Source organism: Chiroxiphia lanceolata, chromosome 1, assembly GCF_009829145.1.
Source record: "Chiroxiphia lanceolata isolate bChiLan1 chromosome 1, bChiLan1.pri, whole genome shotgun sequence".
NCBI classification, from domain to species: domain Eukaryota; kingdom Metazoa; phylum Chordata; class Aves; order Passeriformes; family Pipridae; genus Chiroxiphia; species Chiroxiphia lanceolata.
Window position 1 is genome coordinate 40210883 of NC_045637.1, and position 24254 is coordinate 40235136.

Sequence of the window (24254 nt, forward strand, 5' to 3'; positions counted from 1 at the left end):
AAAGCAAACCAAGATGCAGACTGATACACCTGAACAGGAACAGGAATTCAAACCATGAAGTTGTATTACACAGCACACTCCAATGATACAAGCTAAAATTCAAAGCATGAGCTTAAGTCAAGGGAGAAAAAGGAAAAGGCTATGGAATACTAAAATGGACACAGATGAAGAAGCAAGAGGAATTAAGAGTAATGATGCCTCAGAGCTGAGAATCTGAAAGCAGTCTTCATATTGCAGAAACTGCAGAAGGACTAGACAGAATCATTCTCTGACAACCTTATTTTTCGAGCACATTAATGTCATCATGGAATGTGTCCAAAGAGGGGCAATGAAGCTGGTAAAGAGTCTGGAGCACAAGCCTTATGAGGAGCATCTGAAGGAGGTAGGGTTGTTTAGCCTGGTGGAAAGGTGGCTCAAAGGGGATCCACAACTTCCTCAAAGGACGTTGGAGCCAGGTGAGGGTCAGTCTCTACTCGCAAGTAACAAGTGACAGGACAAGAAGGAATAGCCTCAAGTTGTGCCGGGGGAGGTTTAGATTGGATATTACTAAAAATTTCTTCACTGAAAGGGTCATCAAGCATTGAAACAGGCTGCCCAGGGAAGTGGTAGAGCCACCATCCCTGGACTTGTTTAAAAGATTTTTAAGTGTGGCACCTGGAGACATGCTTCAGTGGTGGGCTCAGTTGGGTTAATGATTGGACTCAATGATCTAAAATGTCTTTTCCAATCTAAACAATTCTGATTCTCTAACCAGTTAAACACTTCAATAATCTGAATTAGCAAAACCTTTCAAATTCCATGATGCGAGGGGCTGTGTTGCCACAGTACAGAGCACAAGCCTTGGATAGGAGATACGTAATCAGAGCACTGATTATCTTTGAAAGAGGAGACTCCTGCCTGTATCTCTCCTATTTAGACAGCTGTTAACATTTTGCTAACAAAGTTCAAGTTTTTACTTGGCGAGTAAATCATCTTACAGCAGCATCACTATGTTATCTGCAGCTTATCTGAAATGAGCGGAAGTAAAAATTAATTTCTATTAATTGTCTTCTGTCACAGTTGTCTGAAGGGTATTTTCTGGGATCTCAATACAATACACAAAATTATTATTGAGAAAGAGGAGTGACTTTGAATGATGTATATGTGATTTTTCTAATAAAAAATTTTAATCAATTTTTTCCAGAAACACTGTAATACTGCTCTAATAATAAGCAGCTACTATACTATTTTAGTGGATCTCTCTAAATTTTTACTATTTTTAGCACAACATTATAGAAATTAGAACTAGAAACTGATATTATAGAAACTAGGGCTTGCCATACAAATAGAATTGTAATTGCAAATCAAACCACTCCCCTGCTACCCTTATTTTTAGCCTCTCCATCATACAACAAAAAAGAAATTAAAAACAGCAAATGCAAATGACCTGTGCCTGCCTCAAAATGAAATTAGCATTTATGACTCTTTTTGGGTATAGTTTGCCCAGTGAAAAATGCAGGAAAATCCTGTTTTCATAACTTTTTGCATATAAGGTTTATCCAGCTCAAACTACATGCTTTTCCATTGGGGAAAAATATCCTACTGGTAACACTGGAAAAATAATAAAATCATAGAATCGTAGACTATCCTGAGTTGGAAGAGAACCACAGGCATCATCAAGCCCCAACTCCTGGCCCTGCACGACAGCCCCAGGAGTCAGACCATGTGCCTGATAGTGTTGTCCAAACACTTCTTGAACTCTGGCAGGGTTGGTGCTGTGACCAATTAATTGAGTGACAGGGCAAATAGACTTATACAAATGCACAGCTGAGCAGCCGCAGACGTTTAACAGGCAGATGATGTGAATGTAGAAGACAGCCAGTTGGAAAAGAACGGGAAGCACAGATCTGAAAGAGCTCACAGCCAGTTCTGGCCAGTTCACCTCTGCTAAGGTTGAGGAAGCAGCCATGGTGGAGTTACATGTCGTCCCAGAAGGTAGGGAAGCTACATCAACCTCTGTGTTTGGAGCTGCACCTGGCGCCACTGGAACACTGCTTATTTCTTTGACTGATTTTTATTTTTTCTTTATATATAAATCCAGGGATCACATCCAAGTCTGCTGGCCAGTCAGGAGTACCTTAACAGCTCCGTGAATGCCATGTTTGAACTGCAAGCTGTCCAGAACACTGACTGCCTGCAGTGGGAAGGAGCGGGTACTCCTGCAGCTGCGGGTATGAGTGGGTACTCCTGCAGCTGCGGGTATGAGTGGGTACTCCTGCAGCTGTGGGTATGAGTGGGTACTCCTGCAGCTGTGGGTATGAGTGGGTACTCCTGCGGTGGTGAGTATGAGTGGGTACTCCTCCAGCAGTGGTACCAGGTATGGCTGCTGTTGCTGCTGCTCTGGCACCACCGGCGGGGTGGAGAAGGGGGCTTACACTCACCCCAGGCTGGCAGGTACTGGGAAGGGTTGGCTGGGAAGTGAGTGGTGGTGAAGGCAGCATGGTGAACGGGTGGGACCCAGCATTTTCCAGTGAGCACCGCAGCCGAGCGGCTGAGGGAGCTGGGGTTGTTCAGCCTGGAGAAGAGGAGGATCAGGGCGGACCTTATGGCTCTACAGCTGTCTGAAAGGAGGTTGTAGCCGCATGGGGGTCGGTCTCTTCTACCAGACAACCAGTGACAGGACGAGAGGACATAGTCTTAAAATGTGCCAGGGGATTACGCATTGGAATGGGCTGTCCGGGGAGTTGGTGGAGTCACCATCCCTGGAGCTGTTTAAGGAAGGGCTGGACGTGGCACTTAGTGCCATGTTCTAGTTGACACGGTGGGGTTCAGTCGTGGGTTGACCGCGAAGATCTCGGAGTTGTTTTCCCGCCTAATGGATTCTGAGATCCCGGGATCCCGGGCGCCCCGCCCTTGGCGCCCGCTCCGCCAGGGGGCGCCTCCCGCCCCGCCCGCTCGCGGAGAGCGCGCGCCCCCTGGCGGCGCCCGCACCGCTTGCGCCGCGGCGGAAGCGTCGGGCGGTGCGCGCGGGTCGCGGGTCCGGGCGGGTCCCGCGCCCCCGGCGGCGCGGAGTTCCCCGCTGCCCACGCTGCCCTCGCGCCCCCGCTCGCTGGGCGCCCTCCCGCCCCCGCCCCGCCGCCGGAGCCGCCCCGGTCCCGCCGCCCCGCGGGCACCCGGCCCCCGCGGGGGCGGCGGGCGGAGAAGTAAAACCAGGCTCCGGCAGGGACGCGGGGCCGGAGCCGGAGCCGCCTCCGCCAGGGGAAGGTGAGCGGGCGCTGCCGGGCGCGATGCGGGGGCCCGGCCTGGCCCGGGCCTGGCCCCGCCGCCACCCCGCGGGTGTCTCCCGGAGGTCTTGGTCACCCCCAGGCTCAGGGCCTGGCTTTGATTCCCGTCGGGACGGGGGCTGCGGGAGCGGGGCGGCCGCGGGCGCTGCGCGGGGGCAGCCGGGCCGGGATCGCGTCCTTCGTGCCAGAAAAGGGGGCCCGAGAACCCCCACACGCCTGCAGAACCAACATAGGCCCGCCGGCATGGGAGCCGGGCCGGTTCTTGTGCCAAAACAAGGGCTAAACCACGCTGACTTCTAGGATCTCTCCAGTCGCAGGTGCCATTACCAGGATTATCAGGGTCGTCTTTTTTGTTTGTTTGTTTGTTTTTGTTTGTTGGGTTGGTTTGTTTGGGGGTTTTTTTGTGTATGTTTGTAGTGGTATTGCTGATTCTGGTGGCAATGCTCTCCGCAGCCGTGTATTTCTGTCGGCAGGGGCACGTCGTAGCTCCTGCTTTGCAGTGCCTTTCTTGTTTGGAGATACTGGAATGTCCTCCAGAGGCTTCCCTTAGACATTTCGTGTACATGCTGGAATCGTGCTGTGCGTGGTTTACAGCAGTGTGCGTTGCTGTCCATAATTGCTCCTTCTAGCGTGATCAGTAGGGTCTCAGTTAACCAGGATGTGCAGACTGCAGCTGAAGACCACTGTTGTAGTTTAGTTAAGGACTTTTCTGGGTTATGTGCCAGAAGTCAGTGGAAGGAATTGTTGTGTGTTAGCCTTGTTTCCACTTCACCATCAGCGTAAAGCCTTAAGAGTAAGCATAAGTCAGTGTGTACTGTCGTTAGTCAAATGAGAGACTGCATCCTTTTGAATTAGTAGAAATGTGTGTAAGCTGCTGTATTAGGAAGTTAGAACTTTTAATATGTAGTTTGAACTGCACAACAGCAAGTGTGTCAGTGCTGTCAGTTAAAATATGAATGTACTCATATTATAGGGAGATTCTGCCTGTAGCTTGTCTAAAAGTGGGACTTAGTAGTACACTTAGTTGTACTGAACCCCGTTGTAGTTTTTAGATTTGGATGATGACAGATGTCAGAGAACCTCTGACAGGGAAGGCAGGGTGGTCTCTGCTTGGATGAGGTCCTTATCAGAGTGACATTGCTGGTGTGTCTAGAAGACAGTGTGCTTTATCTTGTAGTTTTAACTGCTTTGTGCAGTCATAGAGTAGGTAGCTGTACAGTTGGAACAGACCAAAGTGTTGTTACCAGTTAGTAACATGTAAGAACCACGTTGAACCTTTGTTCAGTGTGGAGCTCCTGTGTTTTTTTGATCATGATCTGCCTTCCCTTCTTCATTGCCATTGCAGCCACATTGCAAGGACCTTACTCCTGCTCTTAAGGAGTGGTTGTAGAGAGGGGGAAGTAGAGTCTTTGCAGCAAAGGGACAGGAGGCAACAGGCACAGAGTGTAGTAAGGGGAATTCTAACTAGAATAAAGAGAAACATTTTCACCATGAAGGTATTCAAGCACTGGATAGGGGCCCAGGTTCCAAAGAAGCTGTGGAATCTCTATCCATGGAGATAATACAAACTGGACTGGATATGGCACTGTGCAACATAATTGAACTCCTTAGAAGAGATTGGACAAGTGCTGTTCAATGAGCCTTTCCAGTGTGAATTATTCTATGATTCCCTTTAAGATGAGTAAACAACACTGTTCAGAGTAGAGCTGACTGTCCCTAAGAGAAGGCAGTACTTTAGATCTCGCCTCTCTGGCTGGTAGCACACAAGATGTAAGATTTTAATTTCTGTTCCAGGTTAGCACATAAATATGCAAGTAAACTTTTAAAACTGTGATGATTGCATTTGAGGTATTGCATGGAACATTACAGGCAAAAGGCCATGTAATATTTTTGCAAGCCTGACATGTGTAGACAGGACTTTAAATTTACTTGATGGGGATTTTGGGTTTGGAGAAAGCCATAACAATTAAAAAATGTTAAGTAGGAGAGTACAGTTTAAGTAATCTTTTAAGCTACATAATCACCTCTTAGTTTTGAAAAAATGTTTCTGTGCCATAACCCATGCTCCATATTGTTCTCTAGGTAGTAGGTGGAGCCACTGTAGAAGTCCAGGCATAACAATCTGATAAATATTGTGGTGTTGAATGCTACTCCTAAATCCTGCTTGGTCTCACAAGTTGTGTTTCTTATACTTGCTGTGGGTGTTTGCTGCCTTACAGGTTCTGGAGTTCAGCTCTGGCAACAGGAATGAGAAGGAGCTTTCTCTTGCTCTCCCACATGCTCACTCTCTCCCTTCCTTTCCCGCTAATGCAAACCCCCAAACACAAGTGAATGAAATCTGTGAATGCATGTCACTAATGCTATGTGCTTATACACTGCTGAAGATAAATCAGCTGCTGGTCGCATTGTCATGCTGAGGAGCAAAGAACATGATGAGGAGCAAAATATTATAAACCTGAATTAGTGGAACAGGCATGGATTGCTGAAGCAAAATCCTTGCAATGAGATCAGCTTTCTTCTCATTAATAGGAGTTATCTTGAGCAATGTGGGTGGAGGCCGATTTCAAATCCAAAGGAAAAGGGACATCCTTGGTCTGTGAGAGTGTGAGGGAAAACTGAGATGGGGAAATAAGTGAGATGAGTTCTGGTATAGTACGTGTTTCAACGTCTCATAGCAAATGTGGAGTAAAACTGATCTGCTTCATAACTTTTGTTGTCATTGGGGTTCTGATAGTATCAACAAACTTTCTGAATTTCAGTCATTTGTTGCGTGCAAAAACAGAGCAAGAGTAAAGGCACGATTGACATATGTCAGTTTAATATCAGAGCTCTGCAGTCATACATGTTGTAAGTCACATTCTAATAAAAAACCAAACCACAACAACCTTGAGCTTAGATTCTTTCAGAAATATTGTTCTTAATGTGTTTCTCCCTACAATCCTGTGTTATAGTTGCAACGTGTCTTTCTTCTTGGTCCTGACTAGCAGAATGTCAAGTCTTATCCTAGTCTAGAATAAAGTGGTGGTTAACTTTTGTTTCTCAAGATATTAAGCACTGTAGCTAAAATAGCCAAGCATTCAGGTTGTCTTGTATTTGTAAGGTGAAGTGAATAGCAATTTTTCCCCTAAATCGTACAAAGCTAAGAAAAGTCTTTCTCCAGAGTTATAGAAAGCCTGAAATACCAACCCAGAGAGGTCTAGTCCAGGAACTTCTTAGGAGCTGGCACTGGAGAAGAGAAATTCTTATACACAGACAGAGTAAAGCCAGAGCAGTTAAAACTTTTAGAGGACTTTTTTTCCCCCCGTGTCTTTCCTGCTGCCTCTCTGTGTTGTGTGTGCTCTGGGTCTTCCAGATACAATTAAAGGTCCCTCCAAGTCTGAGAGTTTCTTATTTGAGACCATCTTCTTGCTAAGTCATCGTATGGTTGTGGAAGTTTGGGGTTTCTTTTTCACAGCATTGGATTTGAGATTGTGCTGTTTCTTGTTGTAGTTAACACTTGGGAGAAGGTTTCGTTTTACTATAACAATAAATTAGACTAATCAATACAGCTTTCTGAAAATCGAAAATACAGTATTAATTGGTGTTGGTAACGATATAAATGCTCTGAATCTGTGTAAGTTGAACAGTTTTCAATGAGATAAAATCTTAGCCTGAGATTAAGCTGTTACACTGTCTTTCTAAATTAGAATTGTCAGCATTTCAAGTACACAAAAGAAAAGGACTATAAAGATCAAGTGAAAGTTTAGCTGCATGAACTGTAATGTTTCTAGTAGGTGCTGCTGGGGTGTGGGGTAAGTGGTATGTGAATAAAATGCATATGTGCGTATATGAAATACATATATAAATAAAGACAGGTCTATCTTTTTAGAAGATTTATTCATCTACTTTTTTTTTTTTTTTTAAACTTGAACAGGAAATGACAGGTGGAAATGAATCCTGTATTGCAGGACCGATACCTATGTCCTACTTAACTTGCCTGACTTACATTCTGCAAGAATGGACTGGCGTGGAGCATATTGGAGATTATCTGAGTTATGCATTCTACCTTGTATGGGTGCTTTTTCCACTTGCAGTAGTTTTTATACTTCCAGGAGTTATTGTTGCCCTCTTCTACATTTCCATTCTCCTTCTTCACATTTATAAAAGGAAGAATGAACTAAAGGAAGCTTATTCTCATGATGTTTGGATTGGTGCAAGAGAAATGTTGGCTACCCTATGGGATGGACACGGAAGAATATGGCATGGTAAGCAAGATCTGATTTTCATTAAAACCTGCTGAAGCTCTTATTCCTCATTTACCTTTCAAGATTATCATTATATACCTGATTGTTGTTGCTATTGCATGCTAGTTTTTTTTTTCAATGACTGCCAGTGGTGCTTGAGAGAAAAAAAAGTCATTGAGACTTTCTTTGTATTGTAAAATTTTTACCTTATGCATTTATTCCTTTGCTGCTACAAATGAGATCTTTCTTCTGGTTAAATATATAGGCTATTTTTAATTGCCTTTTTTTTTTCTAATATGTTTTATAACAACCCCTGGATTTTCTCATTTGAAGAAGACCTGAAATGTCCGTTATGTTAAAAATTAGATCAATTGTCTGTATTATTTCATAATCAGTATATGAAGACTGGAAGTTAAATGCCAGTTCCTTGATAGCTAGTATGTCAGCACATATTAGCATAATTTAATTGCACTTAAACAGTTTTTTACATAAAGTGCCAAGTGAGGGCTAAGAGGAATGCTAAGTGTCAATTCATTCACTAGTTGCTTCTTGAAATTAACTTTAGAACCTGTTACAGAACTCTACTTTTTTATTTTCTTTCTGTCTCTGTATTTTGGACAACTACTTTCTCTACTAGAATGTCAAAACTAAGGGCCCTGTTCCTTGTCCTTCTACTACTATTTCTCTATAAAGACAGACTTAATAAATGATTTGGCTTTTCTATCTAAGGAAATCATAAGCCTCTTTCGGAGCTATTCAGTCTAGATGCAGCTGAAGGAGAAAGAGATGCTTAAGAGCAATTTACATAAAGAACAAATCCTTCTTGAAAATCATCTCTATTTGTTCTCTAGTCAAAGGGAAGCAGGTTTTCAAGGCATTGATAACCAGATGGTGCAGCAGCTGTATCAGATAGGCTTTGTAAGCCTAAGATGTAACTTTCAAATCTAGGAAAGTACACTACATCAAAATCAACAGCTACATCAAAGAGCTTAAAATGCTCACTTCACAATAAAAAGCTATTTACTTTTTTTCATAAGAAAATGATTTTTTTTTAAGGCCTTGGCTCTTTTAAACCTTAGTAACTTTTTCTTTTTGTAAGGTCCAACTTTTTATTTGCACGGAAAAGATTCTTACCCGGTCCCTCAATGGCAGCTGTGACTTTTTTCTACCCTGCCAGCTGCTTCCTTGTTATCTATACACTTCTCTTCCTAAAGAATGAAATGTTTTGCAATTATTTTTTCCCCACTTGATTAACCAGTATATCACAGGAAGAGCTTTTAATCCTCAAATCTCACAGCATTATTAAAAAAACCAAACAAAAAAACAACCCCACAACCTAAAAGCCCAAAACCAATGCCCCGAATGGGTACATGGTACCTGTAACTTTACGTTTATTGTGGCAGTGCTGTATGTATGATTGGCTGGCATGGAGCACAGTTAGTGGTCACTTGGGGTGGTACAGATGATACACTTGCAATATGCTGCAGCTCCACATGTATACAAAGTAAAACAGAGGGAGAAGAGTCAAGAGTATCTTCAGAATTAAAAATAAATTAATGAATAGGAATTGCAAACCTAGTTAACTTTGTAAGAAGTGACAGGGTTTGGTTGGGGTTTTTTTTGGTTTTGGTTTTCTTTTGTTTATTTATTTTACAAAAACCACAAACAAGATACTGTAACAGTACTACTGGATATTAACTGAATATGTTCTATACTGATGCATTTTGATATTTTGTATTAACTAAACATATTCTGCACTGTTAAATAGAAATGTAAGTTCAGTAAGAAACTTATTGTGTTTATGTATTTTTCAGCTAAGCATATAATGCCCCAACTAGCTTTTAGTGCTTAGTGATGGAAAACTGGAGCAGGTATAACTTGGATACAAATAGCAAAGATAAGCTTCATACCCTGGAGTAAAAGGAGACATGTAAATGGATGCTGTCATGTCAAATCTTCTTTAACAGTCACTGGTGGCAATGAACTTCAAAAGGTTAATAATAGCTTGAAATAGTTGTTTTACCACTTCAGCCCTTGTTGTGATTTCTCTTGAATGATTGATTCAGAGGACTTTGCAGCCTTGAAAACAGTGAACTGAAAAAATAAGGAAAAATGGTATAGTTCAAGACAGTGAGACTGGATGTTTTAATTTATTTTTTAGTTCTTTCTTTAAGTGTGGCACTTCTACCTTAAATGAAACTTTTAATTTCTGTGGAGTAACTTGTATTTCCTGTAAATGGTGCAAGTTGCCTCTTGACTAGTGCGAAGGTCACTTTGCTCTTACCACTTCTCAATACCTATAGGTTTCAGCTTGCTATAAGTTAGTTTCTTTAGGATAGATTGATATCAAACTTTGACATCTGTTACACTTTTAACAGGTTATGAGCTTCATGGTGTCAAAAATATTCCTGAAGGACCAGGGCTTGTTGTGTTTTATCATGGAGCTACTCCTGTTGATTATATCTATTTCGTGGCTAGACTTCACGTGACAATGAAGAGACGCTGCTGTGTAGTAGCTGATCATTTCGTCTTTAGATTACCAGGTAACATACTTCATTATAAACAAGCAGTTTTGGAACTCTTCCTTTAATTTTTTAATGGTGTAAGTAATAAAAATTTGTATCACAGGAACACAGCTTTTAGAACAGACATTCAGACAAATTCAGTGAAAGTGTTGAAGTAGAGCTGCCTCTCACATGTTCTTTACAACCAAGAATGAGTTTCCAAGACTAGCCCATGCAAGGATGGGTCATACTCCTCTCTGGGTAACACCTTCCAATGATTCTAGGATGTTTAGAAATAAATAGAAGGAGATCATAGGAGAAACAGTTGTCTCTATTAATCATTAGCAAAGACTTCAATAAGATGTTTCTTTTTTATTAATATAGTCAGAATGAGTGGTGTAACCTGATTAACAATTAAACTGTTTGGAATCAATGCCCTTAAAGTTAAAAATACTAGTCTGGAGAGACAATGTATTTTCTTATCCCACCCAGTTGAGTATGGTGAGCAGGGGAATCTGTCCCCAGGAAGACTGTTTTGAGTAGAATCTCAAAAAGAGGAAAGCTGTCGAAGTGTCCAACATGTTCATGGTGACACATGAGGTGAAGCATGAGGAAAATGAGAAATATCTTTAGGGCAATATTTTGACTGGACAACCTACTGAAATACACTGCTGATGGGTGAAATTAATTATGTGAGGGGTTTGGTTTTTTGTGTGTGTGAAATGCAGTAGTACCCAGTTCTTTTCCCAAGTTCAGTTTGTGACTAAAAACTTGTCAATTCACAAAATTAATTACAAGGAGTGTTCTGTAGTGTATTCATGCTTTTAGTGGAAACGACTCAAAAAACTATTGTTTTGTCAATAGTTTTATTTTTCAGTCCACAAGATACTAGTATCTTCCTTCAGCCTTAGTCCCTGAAACCAACACTTTCATCCTGATTGCAGCATGGCTTTGCCTCTACAACTGCTTTTGCCAACAGATTCAGATTTGTGAGTTGGTTATCCAGTCTTTTGTATACAACTCACCAGTACAGCCTATTTCATAACGCAGACTTGGCTCCATATTGTATCTATTAATACTTATGCACAGTTGTTTATCAGATGGTAGATTATGTTGATTTTCTCCATTTCTGCCTTGAAATAAGGTTCTAAGTGTGATTCCCCCAAATATCATTTAGTAGCATTGCAAGACATCTGACTGAATGGCTGATCTTGAAGAACTGAGTTCAGCAGTACAACATCTAGCTAACAGCTGGTTTCTACAGGCATTCCTGAGGGATTGATACTGGGATCACTGTTGCTTAGTGTTTTTATTGTACCCCTGGATGAAGGGTTGGAGGATGCACATCAAATTCACTGATGATACCAAACTAGAGGAGCTGTTGATATACTGGAGGTTAGAGCTTGTGTACAATTCTAAACATCCACTGGTCAGATTATGTGACCAATACATCTGTTCTAGAACAAGCAGCAGTCACAAGTATTGAGGCCATGTTGCTGAGAACACAGCTGCGCTGGGCAGGACACGTCTCCAGGATGAAGGACCACTGCCTCCCTAAGATCTTGCTTTATGGTGAACTTGCCACCGGCTGCCGCAAGAGAGGAGCCCCAAAGAGAAGATACAAGGACTCCCTGAAACAACATCTCAGCCTTGGCCATATTGATCACCATAACTGGTCTACTCTGGCCTCCAAGCCTCTCAAAAGCTATGGATGCTTTTGAGAATGCACGCAGGATCACCCTTGAGGAGAAAAGACAACACAGAAAGAATCGTGCCTTGCAGAATACACCATCCAAGGAGTCTTTCTACTGTGCCTTTTGCAACTGGACATGTCTATCTCGTATTGGCCTTTTTAGCCACTAAAAAACGTGGGTAGAGCCCTTCCCAAATCTTCATTCACGAAGCCCAGCCATGATGATGATGAGAGCTTGTGTTCAGAGAGACTTCATAGAAATGAACGGGTAGAAACCTCATGAAAGTCAGCAAAAGCAAATGTAAAGTTGTGCATTTGGGATAGAACAATTCCACGCAGCAGTACCCTGGATAAAAGGTGTCTCTGCAGGAAAGGACTTTGGCCTTTAGTGGACCACAAGTTGGGTGTGAGTCAGGAGCGTGTGCTTGCAGCAAAGAAGATGAACTGCACACTGAGCTTTTTTTAGCATGACTGTAGCCACCAGGTTGAGTGAAGAGGTTTTTTCCCTTGGCTTGGCACCTGTGCAAGTGCATCTCCCAGTATGGTGTCCAGTTTTGGACTCCTCAGTATAGGACACACTGACACACTGGAGTGTGTTCAGTGGATGATGGAGAGCTGAAGCACACAGCGTATGCAGAGGGGCTGAGAGAACTGGATTTGTTTGATCTGTACCAGATCAGGGTGGGGGAAGATATTGTTGCTGTCTTCAACAACCTAACGGGAGGGTGCAGAGAAGAGGGAGTCAGACTCTTCTGACAGGTGCACAGTGGTAGAATGAGAAGCAAGACAGACCAGTTGCAACACAGGAAATTTTGATTAGACATGTGGAAAGGTACTTTACCATTAGAGTGATCAGACACCCGAACAGATTGCTTAGTCAAGTTGGGGAATCTGCATCCCTGGAGACTTTCAAAACTCTACTGGGTGAGGCCCTGAGCAGCCTGATCTAGTTGAACCCGCTTTGTGTGGGAGGTTGTACAAGATGACCTCCAGAGCTTCCTTCCAATCTACATAATTCTCTGTTTCTGTGAAGGAATTAAGGCTATTCAAGGAAGACAAGCCCAAAGAGCCCAGAAAATGTTCTGAATTGTTTAAAAATCTGCACAGTAATCTGTGACTGGCAAGGTAGATGCTGCTTCTCTTGTGAATCAGAGGAAAGAGATTGCATAATTTTGTCCTAGTATTAAGGCTGTCTAATCTTGATTAAATCTTCAGATTAAAGTGGACACCTTTTCAGAAGATGTTTTAACCAAAAGTTATTATGCTCAGTGCAGGGGAAATGGGGTGGTGATTTGGGGGTTCTGTTAGACACACTTGGATTAGATAATTTAATGATTCTTCTTGTTTTATGATTATTAAATCTACTACGAATAGCTGTCAGGAGTGGCTTGTCCCATGACTCTGAATCTCCGGTCCATGCCAGTATGCAGTTGCCAGGGAGCAGACTCATGGCATCCTCTGCATGGGGCACTGCTGTCCTGAATTAACTGGAGTGTGTTTGTAAAATGTTGCTGTGCCTCTTAAAGGATTCATGAGCCTGCAGTGCGTCAAACATGCCTTTCCCTACTCCTTAGCCTTGAAAGATATGGCTTGATAATTTATGGAAGGGTTTCTAACCTAATAGAAGACCTCTGGAGATTCCTACTGAACATTACCTTCCGTGATTCTGTAATGTGTCTTTCTTTCACATTGTTGCAAAAGGAAATTATTTGATTGTTTCAGTTTATTCCGTGTCGGTATTAAGTATGCTTTTGTTACTTGTATTTTGTGGGAGAAGGATATGAAATATGGTCATGTGGCTTCTTTTTTTACTTTTTCTTTTAATAACTGGAGGTTAGCCACAGGGAAAAAACCCAAAACAATATTCCAGGTTTCTGGTTCTTTTGGATTCTTAGCCGTGTAATGCTCAGGAATACATTAATTTTTCTAAGGTTGAGCTAAGAGAAGGTCTTTTCCCCAAGAATACAGTGAGGGCTAAGATTTCACTTGTGTTCTTCTCCATCACCCTCCCCTATAGTATGGGCTGTATTTGGTTCCTAGAGTCATCTAGGAACCCCTGTTTAAAAGGTCGCCTTCTCTTTTGGGGCACTAAGGCAGCCCCTCTCCTGTAATGTCCCAGAGGAAAGGGGCTGTGGCTCCTCATCTGTTACTTTGCAACACCTTGTATATGTGTCTTGTGGACTAGGTACTCTGCAGATATAAACATGTGGTTACCTACAATTGCGGAAGGTTGGATTCAATGATCTAAATGATTCCTCTCTGTCTGTGATCCTAAAGGCCAACAACCGTGGAAAAAAGATGACATACTTGCCATCTTGCTACCAGGCAACTGAGAAGCCCTGATGTTACAGTCACTTGGGCTAAGTTAGAGAAAAGTGTGTGGTGCACATATTGATAGCAGTGTTAAAGGCATTACTGGGTACTATCCAAAGGGTTTTCAAACATTGATGCAGACACAATATTGTAGAAAATAAAGAAAGAGTATGTTGGGCCAAAGGGCAGAGTCCAAGTTAAACTGTGGAATAAAATTAATTTTGGATTTCTTGCTATCCCAAAGAATTAGCATCCCTTCATGCTCTGAAAAGCTGAAAAATTGTGTTTAGATAATTTTGAGAGTTGTTTTGTTGTTTAAAATGGAAAAATAGATTCTTGGTCACTTACATGCAACAGCCAGGTACTACCCCAGTGTTTTTTCTGCCTTCATGATGACCTTTGCCTTGGGCACAGGTAGCCTGGCTGTCCCTTCAGGGCCACTGCACTAACTTCTGTCTCTCTGCTGCTCTGAGGGAGACAGGTTCTTCTTCCTTGCTACTGGAGCAGAGACATTGATAGTAATGTATGTTCTGCTGCCTAGGTTATGAAGTACAGCTCAGAATATAAAGTTTATACTGAAAGCCAAGGGGGAAATACATCTGAGAAATTTTGTGGAGACTTGAAACCTCCCCCCAACAACTTTTCTGTAGTACAAGTTTTTGCCTCTATTCTGTCTATATTCTGTTCTTTTTTTAATTGACCCACGAACTAAACAGACTCATGATGTTGTTCTGTCACATGCACCTTCCCACCCACCCTCTCTATCCAATGAAGAAAAGAAAATTGGAGTCTCTTTTCCTGCTCAGCCAACCCTTCAAAGGTTTTGTCTATCTCCTGAGCTCACTGATAGGAAGGACTTAGAGACAGGCAGCTTCTTACCATCAACTACTTTCCAGAGAGCTTTAATTAGTTTGGGAATACAAAACATCATAAAAGCCAGCTGTTGAAGATCCCACAAACAAAGCACCTGAAAGAAATGAATTTACTTTAGGATAACTGTATTTCAGGTGTCCTCTGTGCAAATGCTACTAGATGAAGATTGTGAATGTCACCAGCAGTGTGCGAGACGGGCACAGCAAAATATGTGACAGGTGTAGTGCAGCTTGTGTTTGTTCTGTTGTCATGTTTGTGGATAGATCATGATTGTGTATAGAGATGAATCAGGGGTAATTATACTCACACCAACAACAAAGACTAGTTAGAGATCAGACTTTAGTTAAGAATAAACTAATGATATGTTGCCTTATGCTTTTCTTCTCAAGCCCTTAGTTTATGCGAGCTGTAAGGGAAGACAGATCTGTCTTCCTAACTGTATTTCTAACACTTCTTCAGCATGTGAGTGTATGTAACAAATGTGTGTTCATAGTAACAGCTATTAATTTGTTATTGAGAGGCAAACTGGATTAGATCAGTTCTGTTTCCTTGTCTGTGGCTGATAAGGTTGTTTGCCTCAGTGGGAAGCTTCCAGTAAAAGAAATAATGTTTCCCATGCTGCTCAGTCATCCAAAGTTCCCATTTTGGTATGTAGTACTCAAAAATACTGTATAAATTTGAAATTTATTGAACCAGTTAACAGGACTGATTTCCTGCAAACAGAGGTTAATGCTAGTTATGTCCTTTAATCTTAAAGGACATACCTAAATTCATCAGGTATGCTCCCATTTGATGCTTGTAAGCAAATTTTTGATGTTCTGCTGTTTCTTGGAGAGTGGGGTCAGTATGACGTTTCAAATTCAAGATGATAGGAGGAGTTTATGTAACCTTAGGTTAAAAAAATCAGTTATAATATTAACAGAAGATGAATATACCCAATTCAGGCTTGCCAGATCTTTGTATGAAAGGTACTCACAGGTACTCACAGACTGAACCAGGGAGTCAAGTGCTGCAGTGATCTGTAATGCAGAGAATGACAAAGAAAATGAATCATTCTCCTTGTGCACAACTGGGCTTTGCCAAAGTTCATGAAACGAAAAAATCACAACCATTTGTTGGTATTGCTTCTTGCTGTATTTTATTTGGACTGTGCTACATTTGAACAGTAGAGCTTGAGCAAGGAGCCAGTGCCCTGGAGCCAACTTAACTCCTTTGAAGGGACACCTGAAAGATGTTGCAGTGCCAATTTTTTTCAGTTTAGTCCTGACAGTGAGGTATCACCTCACTTTACTATGACAAAAAGCCTCTGAAACCCTAAATCATCAACTTTGCAGACTAAAATCTATAAGTACAACTTAATGCTTCAGTCCCTCTTGGAGACTTGGGGCTGCAGCTTGTTAGACAAATAAGTTTTAGCCATAGTGTTCTGTGTTAGGAATCTGTACTCAATGGTAATATGTATGAACGTTTCCTGAATTAATATTGTCTTACCCTACAGGTTTTAAGATATTACTTGATGTCCATGGAGTTATACCTGGACCAAGAGAAGCTTGTGTCAGTACTCTGAAGGAGGGCCACCTGTTAGCCATTGCCCCAGGTGGAGTTCGGGAAGCACTCTTCAGTGATGAGATGTACACTATTTTGTGGAGTGATCGGAAAGGCTTTGCTCAGGTGGCCATTGATGCAAAAGTGGTAAGTATGACAGGTCATGGAAGAGAAGCAGAGAATGCTAACTTATTGGTACTTTCTTCCAGGGAAAACTGCTTTGATTATCATATATTTGCTGTTACATTGACTGTCATGAGTATGGTCTACTTGCTCTCATAATTACACTTCAGTACTCTTTTTGTTGCTTTTGATAGATAAGAAGGCTTTAGAGTCAGCCAAAAATAGTGTGGTCAGGAAATACAGAGTTTAAAAGAATGAGGGATGAAATACAGGATGATTTCTGTTACACGAGTCTGCTGTTTTACACATAACTGGTCAGGACTGTGATGGCTTAACCCCTGACCAGAATGGTTGGGAAGCAACCCTACATCAACATTTCTGTTGCTCCTTTCACTGAAGTATGCTGTGACCCAGTAGAGTGTAGACTCACTGGCACTATGCACTGTATTGGCATTTTACAGTAGTAAAATCCAGGGCATACAGGAGGAGCAGCAGGAATTCACTGGTGTGAACTGTCCCTGCAGTTGTAACGTACAGCACTGTGCTTGGTCAGCAGGCAGATAATTATTCATAGGGGACCAACTGGAAAGGCACAACAGTGTGTGATATATTTGAATTGTAAGTATTTTAATAATAATTTCAGAGTCCCTCTCATTCTATATTTGTACTTGAAAGGTATGTGCATATGTCTGTAGCTCTGCATATACCCAATTTAAAAGTAAGTCTCACACCAAAAGCTTTATGTTTAGGTACTGTCAAAGAGAGACTAGTTAAATTTGTGGATTTTATGCAGAAATAGAATACTTTTAAGACTCAAGTGTATGTCACTTTTCTCACCAGAAAAATAACACTGCTTAAACAGGGTATTTTCAGCAGGTTTATATTTTACTAATGTATTGTAATAGCATGTGAAAGGTCATACCTGAGATTCAACTATGGTTTTACTCATTACATTTATTTTATTGAATGTGTTCGGTTCCTTTTATGCACTCAAAAGGGTGTTGTAGCTTCATCACTCCCCCCAAAAAAACCAACTGAGAGATGCAGTGAAAAAGGAATAGTGTCGGAGGCAGGCTGAAAGTGGAAAAAATATCTTTATTTAGATTAAAAATGAACTTTAAGTCACCTTGAATTGTAAGCAGAACTCCTCATGGAAAGAAAAATGTGTCTGAAACATCAGAAAAATGTGTCTAAAATCAGAACCTTCAACTCCTAGAAATTGTCTCATTTCAGCAGTTTGTTTGCCAGAATTTTTGTCATATAAGCTAACTTGGTGCATACAAAAATCTCTACTTCTATGTCAAAAGTAAAATGTTCCAAGTAAGATTTTTCTAGAATAAAAAAGTTTGTAACCATTCAGGTTATGCAACTGCACTTCCTTTTACTCTCTGTAACTGCATCGTATTATTTACAGACTTTTTTTCCCCCAAAAAAACCCCAATGTGATACCTTTCCGAAAAGTTTCATGTACTAGCTCATCTCCATGCTTGTTTTTAAAAAGTTTATAAGAATCTGAGTGTATGAAAATCCCATGAAGAGTTCTGTATTTCTGATGATGCTATGTACAGTGGGTACATGCCATAAAATGATAGTGAAAAACTTCATATAGTAGTTGCCCCCCTCACGGTTCTTGTAAATCTTGACAGCTGTTTGCAGTAAACAAAAACAGCAATAAAAACTTGAAATGTTCAACACCATTCCAAGTATTCATCAGCAGAAATAAATCATGGACATGTATGACACATCATGTGTGAAGCAATACCATCAGCGTAGCAGAGACGAATCAGACAAGTTTAGTGTCCTAATCCTGTGAATTCTTCCCTTTGAGCATAACTACAAATTAGGTAAGAGGTTTAAACACTTAAGTCACAACTGTGCAAACACTGCTAGGTGGGGGAGGGACTCCTAAATGCTCCATAGGTTCTGAAATTCTGGACTGCTTTGAGAAAATGGACTTGGTGAAACAGTGACTCCTTGAAATCTTGTAGTATTCTCCAGTTTGAAACCTCATGGCAGAAAGTCACAGAAGAAATTAAGAATACTTGTTTTGCTCTCTATATGTCCTTGTCTGAGTCAGTCTTCTGAAATTAATTTGCTTGTTGTGTTTAAGTGAGGTAGAAGATTTTCAGTTAGAGCTATCTTCATTAAATTCTTAATTATTTTTTTTCCCTCCTAGCCCATCATTCCTATGTTTACGCAAAACGTTCGAGAAAGCTTTAGGACATTAGGAGGAATAAGTAAGATATTTTCTATTTTTCTTGTAGTTTCTTTTTGCGTATGTGTTTAGCCTATCTCTGTAAAAATAGTTCTCATATAAATTTCAGATTTAACACAGCCTTGTTTCTTGAGGTTTGCTCTCTGTTAGAGTTCAGAGATGTTATTAGGTTTTAATATCAGCATTAGACGTGGTATTGGCTCATCTAAATTACTTTCCATGTAAGTGTTCCTTTACAGAAGCAGTAGAAGAAAGGAAAAAGGAGCCAGAAAAAGGCAGGAAGATTTACAGCGCTTTTTTCTCTGCTTATATCTACTAGGCCAACCCTAGGTTTTCTTCTATCTGTTAAGAAGCAAAGCAAACAGGTTTGCAGCTGACACGATTCCTTTAAATGTTCTCCTAAAGCTCTGTACTTACACCTTTACCTGTGCTTAAATTTTGAGTGATTTGGACTATTATTTAATCTGTAATTGCTTTACTATTCTGCACTAGACCTGTAGTTCCTTACAAAAACTTGCATTTGCCAGCTCTTTTTCCTCATCTCTGTCGGACTTCCGGACAGAAAGGAATAGATGGGTCTGTGTCTGAAGCATCCAGCTCTGGGATGATTAGATGTCCACATCTCTGCTCATTTTCTAGTGTTAAACTCCCTTTTTTTTTTAAGCTCTTCAACTTACTATCTAGCAGAAGGGGCCTGAACAGTCTCTTCCACACCACATGTTCTGCCACAAGTATGGTATCATCACTTTCATTAGAGGATTACAGGAGCAACACAGTTCTGTTTCTCTCCCCTTCTAATTAAGAACTAAATATTGCATGGAGAAAGCCAAGGCATCACATGCAGATGCTCAGAATAATTCACACATTTGTCATGTACAAAAATAAACAGCAATTAATTGTTGCTGTGTTCAGGAGAATCATCCCAAACAGAAGAAATTTAAGCCAAAATCATTCATGCTCCTTGCATACTACAGCAGAATTGTTAGAGGAATTGAACTCTCTTGATCACTGGAGGTGTTACTCCAGTTTTAGTAGTTTTTGAATACTTGTTTTTATAGGTTGTGTACAGATAATTCCACATCTTGATTGGTAAGGATTTTCTTATGCCAACACACCAGTTAATAGAATTTCTTGTCTGCAAATGAGGAAGATAATATTAGCGAGCATTATTCAAAGAATGTCTTCTGGGTACATTTGGGATAAATGCTTAAAAGGTGGCATGTGGCAAAGATCATGTGTCCTCTTAGAGCTGATTGAAATACCTGTTTTTTCTCTCTTTTTATATTGTTTAACTGCAACCAGTGTGTGATCTGAAAGAGCAATTCAGTGTGTTAGTATGGCTGACCTTTAGGCAGATAAGGCTATTTCTGATTCTCTAGACCACAGTGGGACTGACCAGTGCAGTCTTCCAATACTAAAGCACTTAACTAACCTGTAAAATGAGCTGAACCTGTAACCTGGTTTGCGTAGCATTCCTGTCCTCTCCAGACAGGCAGCTATTGAATTTTTCTCCTCTTCTTCCTTCTTGTTTCAGCTACTCTTTGGAGGAAAGATTCCACACCAAGTTAGGATAGAAAACAAGTCTGATGTTAGCATTAATGCAGCTTTTGGAAAATGAAAGTCAAGGGTAGAACAACAATTGAGATGACACATTGTTTTAAAGAGTCTGGTTTGGGGGCTCGATTACAGTTTCAATGTTGAGACATATGGGGAAAAAAAACTTTACAGAATAATCTCAATATCTCTCTCTCTCTCTCTCTCTCTCTCTCTCTCTAATCCATTCTCCCTGCTCCTACCATTCTTTCTCTTGCTTTCCCCTAAAATTTTTTCACATTAGAAATATTTAGGTCACTATATGAACGTATTAGATTGCCATTAGTTCCCCTGTATGGTGGGTTTCCAGTCAAGCTACGTACATTTATCGGAGAACCCATTCCATATGAACCAAATATGACTGCTGATGAACTAGCTGCAAAGGTAAGATATGATATAGATAGATATAGATATTTGTTTTGTTTTAAATATTGAATGTTCTTTTAAAAAAAACTGCAATAGATTTTTCAAGTGATTTCTGCCTAGGAGCCAGTTATAAAAATTGATGGAATGATGGTTAGTTTTGGACTTGTTTAAGTCTGAATGGCCTTAAATACTATATTTTTATTACTACAACTTGCAGCTGTTCTAGGTCTTCTAAAGTTTATTACAGCCTCTATTTGCTTTGAGAAACAACTTGCTTTAAAGACTGAAGAAGTTCAGTCAGATAAGACAGCTCTGAGTTGATAAACAGAGAAGCACTTCATCCTGGAGGAAGTGTTCTGCTTCTTAGTCTTTTCAGAAAGATACTGATGAAGCCTTTCAAACGTAGCAAATCTGAGTTCACAAGCTGTTGGAATTTCATGCAATAAAAAAAAATAAGTGAAATAATTTCACTTATTAGTGTTTAGTGTGTTTCTATTTCCTCTAGTTTCTCACTCAACAAATTAAGTTTTAAATGTTCAGATTTAGGTGCTTTGTAGAGAGGATTGTTCAGTTTATTAATAGATTTCACAGTGCAAGACATAAACCAGTTAAGTGGTGGAGCAGTGAGATGGAGGGGGCTGAAAATAGCCATTTTTGAAAGCTCCACAGATGGTCACTCAGAACATTCTGAAAACTTCACTTGAGAGAAGGAGACTTCTTGACTATGCAGGTGTCAGTTTAGTTGTCTCTCCTCATCTGTTTACCCTCTGATTAGATCTCTGCAAAATGGCTTAAATGTTTATCTTAAATTGTTTATCTGCATTATCTTAAGCCCTGGTTATGGAAAATTGGTTGTTTCTTTTGGGGATTCAATCTGACAGGACTTCAGAATTGTTGGCTTTCAGGAGAGAATGTGTATTTCAATGGCTTTCAAACATGCATTGGCATCTTAATTTGTGCCAACCCTCACTTGCTTCTGACTTAAATGCAAATTCTGCTGGCTAAGGCCCCTAGAATGTGAATTCCCTAGAATCCTAATTAGAGTGATTTTAAAGTTGTATCTCATGTATCATGCTATGGCACAGTATGCATTTTTCAATTTTATATAGAAAAAAATTAAGCTCACTTTTTTTTACCTAATACAAATTTTAGATCTTTGGAAACACTTAGGACCAGATCTATAAAGTCCTTCTCCAGGACTTAACAGCTGATCACATGCTTCATATGAACAGTGGGAGCTTTTACCAACAATCATCTGCCCTTGCTGACCATTGTTTTACAAAAGCAAATAATTCTCTGTTCTGCCTCTGGCTTAAAGAATTCTCTAGTCTGTGCTTCTCTAGGCAGAATAGGAAGGCTACAGTGTGTCCTCACCACAACTTTTGCACAGTGCCCTGCTTTGAATGTTCCCTGTAGAGCTTTTATGTAATAAGAATGGCTGCTCTGAACTCCTTGGCCCGGTTGGGTTTTGAGTGAAAGTGAAGGCTGCTGTCACATGCAGCTAAGTGACCTAAGTGTCATTTACAGGGCTGGTTCCTTTTGGGCACTTGGATGCAGGGATCATTGCTTTGTACAGGTCAAATGTGCTAAGACACAATGGTGTTTCCAGTGCTGCTTCTGAGTGTGTGTAGAAGGAAAATTCATGGACACTGCAAGAGTGTTACTGATGCAAACCTGGGCGGTTTACTCTGTCATTTTATTTTTGCATATCACTAATAGAGTTTGTGAACTCAGCTACAGGAAAAAAAAGGTACTAGTTTGTTGGTCTGTTCCATGGCAGTGTAGCTGCAATCCCATCTTGTGGGCTTAAATATGGAAAAATTGTATTTTGTACTTGCAGTAGTTCTGTGGCGTTTGAAAGGATGAAGAGCCTAGAAATTGTGCTAATGTGTGAGCTACATAAAGATGATGTAATCTGATCAAAACCTTTTCTCTTTCCCTACAGACAAAAGCAGCAGTCCAAGCTCTAATAGAAAAACATCAGAAAATACCAGGAAATATATTTAGGGCTTTAATGGAACGATTTCAAACACATAAGAAAGATGATTAAGGTCTCCTGAACTTAAACTACTATAAACTACTCTTTAGTTATAATATTCTTAAAGTCACATTTGCAAATTATTAATTCTTCTAATAATAGGTTTTAAATACTGTCCTAAAGATACTGCTGTATAATTTAAGGTAGAAGTCACTTGCCCTTGCCCTTTTCCCTGTCCAGTATCAGGCTCAGGAACCCAAACTTCAAATCATTCATAACGGAGCAAAGTTTAATTTTTGATAAATGCATTCCTACCTTGAAAGTGTCTGGTTCATTGTTTTTTGGTTTGTTTTTTTGGTTGTCGGTTTTGTTTTTTCTTTTCCAAAATGACACTGAAAGCCTTTGTGTACATGGTCTGTCCTTTTTTTGGTGTGTTGACATCTCTCCCACCTCCTCACCCGGAGATGGAGTCTTACTGTTTTTATCCTCATTACTGTAAGTAGGTTTTTCAGGCCACATGTAGGAAAACTCTCTGTAGGTTGTTACTCTAACGCTGGTGGAATACAGTCAACCTTTGGCCTGCAGAACCTCTAGCAATGACTGCAAAACCTGTGCTGGAAAGTGTTTGGTTTTACTGGGTGAGCTCAGAAGGAATTTGGAGGAGTCAAAATTGATTAGAGAACTGCAGTGATCCAAGGAAGTCTGTTACAGAAACCACTCCAATGCAGTGAATGAGAACCCTGCAACACAGCTGCTGTTTCAAGCCAAGCCATATTGGATATCTGCTGTTCACTAGAGACTTGTCCAGTATATTTCTCATTTAATCTACAAATTCTCTTTTGAAAGAATGAGCCAAGCATTTAAATGTCAAGAAGTGGAAATGAGAGTACTGTTTTGTAAGATGAGCTCACAAAGGTTTATTTTGAAGGGAAGAAAAAATGATTACAACACTCTTTAAAAATAGAAGTTCTTTTGAAAAACAGGGTAGACATTCCCAAATAGCCTTTAGATCTAGTATGTGGGTAAAGTGTTAAACATACGTATTCTTCAAACAGGTATTTACATAAGTTATTAAATCAGGGTTGAGACAGAAGTTCTATATACTTTCCTTAAGTGAAAACAATTGAATCAACAGGAAGGAGTTGCAGGATTGGGCTATTGTGCATTTACAGCAAATTGTATTGTTATATTTTTTCTGAACTAAAGCCTGTGCTTTTATTTTCAATTAGGAAATATCTGAAATATTTCTTCTGATCTCCAGCAAGTTTAATCTACAGTTCTTAAATTAACATTTGGGACGGTTTGGGTTTTGGAATGAGGACAAATTCCTTAAGGAAAGACAAAAGAGGTTTTTGCTGTATGACATCGTCTCCTTTCAATATTGTTGGGGCTTGACCTTCTCTTAAAAAACCTCCATGCACGCCCTCCAAAAAAACCCCAACACCCGAATTTTGAAGGAACAGTTGTACTCGATTTAGTATCCATTCCTCTCACCATTTAAGCACATACATTGCTTTATGCTCCTTTAAATGTTTAAATTAGTGACATTACATAAGTGCATGTGG

The 24254-nt window shown here is 40.5% G+C and overlaps 1 protein-coding gene across 3 annotated transcripts; it reads left to right on the top strand.

The window, feature by feature from the left end:
• Nucleotides 1-3148: 3148 nt before the first annotated feature.
• Nucleotides 3149-23011, top strand: LOC116784242 (transmembrane protein 68-like). 3 transcript variants are annotated; one of them, XM_032682650.1, is made up of 7 exons: nt 3149-3243; nt 7177-7507; nt 9865-10029; nt 16368-16561; nt 18714-18774; nt 20590-20729; nt 22657-23011. In XM_032682650.1, the coding sequence occupies exons 2-7, from the start codon at nt 7180-7182 to the stop codon at nt 22759-22761; spliced, it is 993 nt and encodes a 330-aa protein (XP_032538541.1). In that variant the 5' UTR covers nt 3149-3243; nt 7177-7179; the 3' UTR covers nt 22762-23011. The 3 variants fall into 3 exon arrangements, 2 of the variants coding, with proteins under 2 accessions (XP_032538541.1, XP_032538533.1); XM_032682642.1 differs by lacking the exon at nt 3149-3243 and adding an exon at nt 3408-3580; XR_004356007.1 differs by lacking the exons at nt 3149-3243; nt 20590-20729; nt 22657-23011 and adding exons at nt 3402-3580; nt 18184-18381.
• Nucleotides 23012-24254: the final 1243 nt, after the last annotated feature.

Excerpts from the sequence above, each read along its gene's own strand:
- LOC116784242 (XM_032682650.1), top strand. The coding sequence starts at position 7,180 with ATGACAGGTGGAAATGAATCCTGTATTGCAGGACCGATACCTATGTCC. Across the intron at positions 16,562-18,713 it reads TGGCCATTGATGCAAAAGTG|CCCATCATTCCTATGTTTAC; the intron begins GTAAGTATGACA and ends TTTCCCTCCTAG. Across the intron at positions 20,730-22,656 it reads CTGATGAACTAGCTGCAAAG|ACAAAAGCAGCAGTCCAAGC; the intron begins GTAAGATATGAT and ends CTTTCCCTACAG.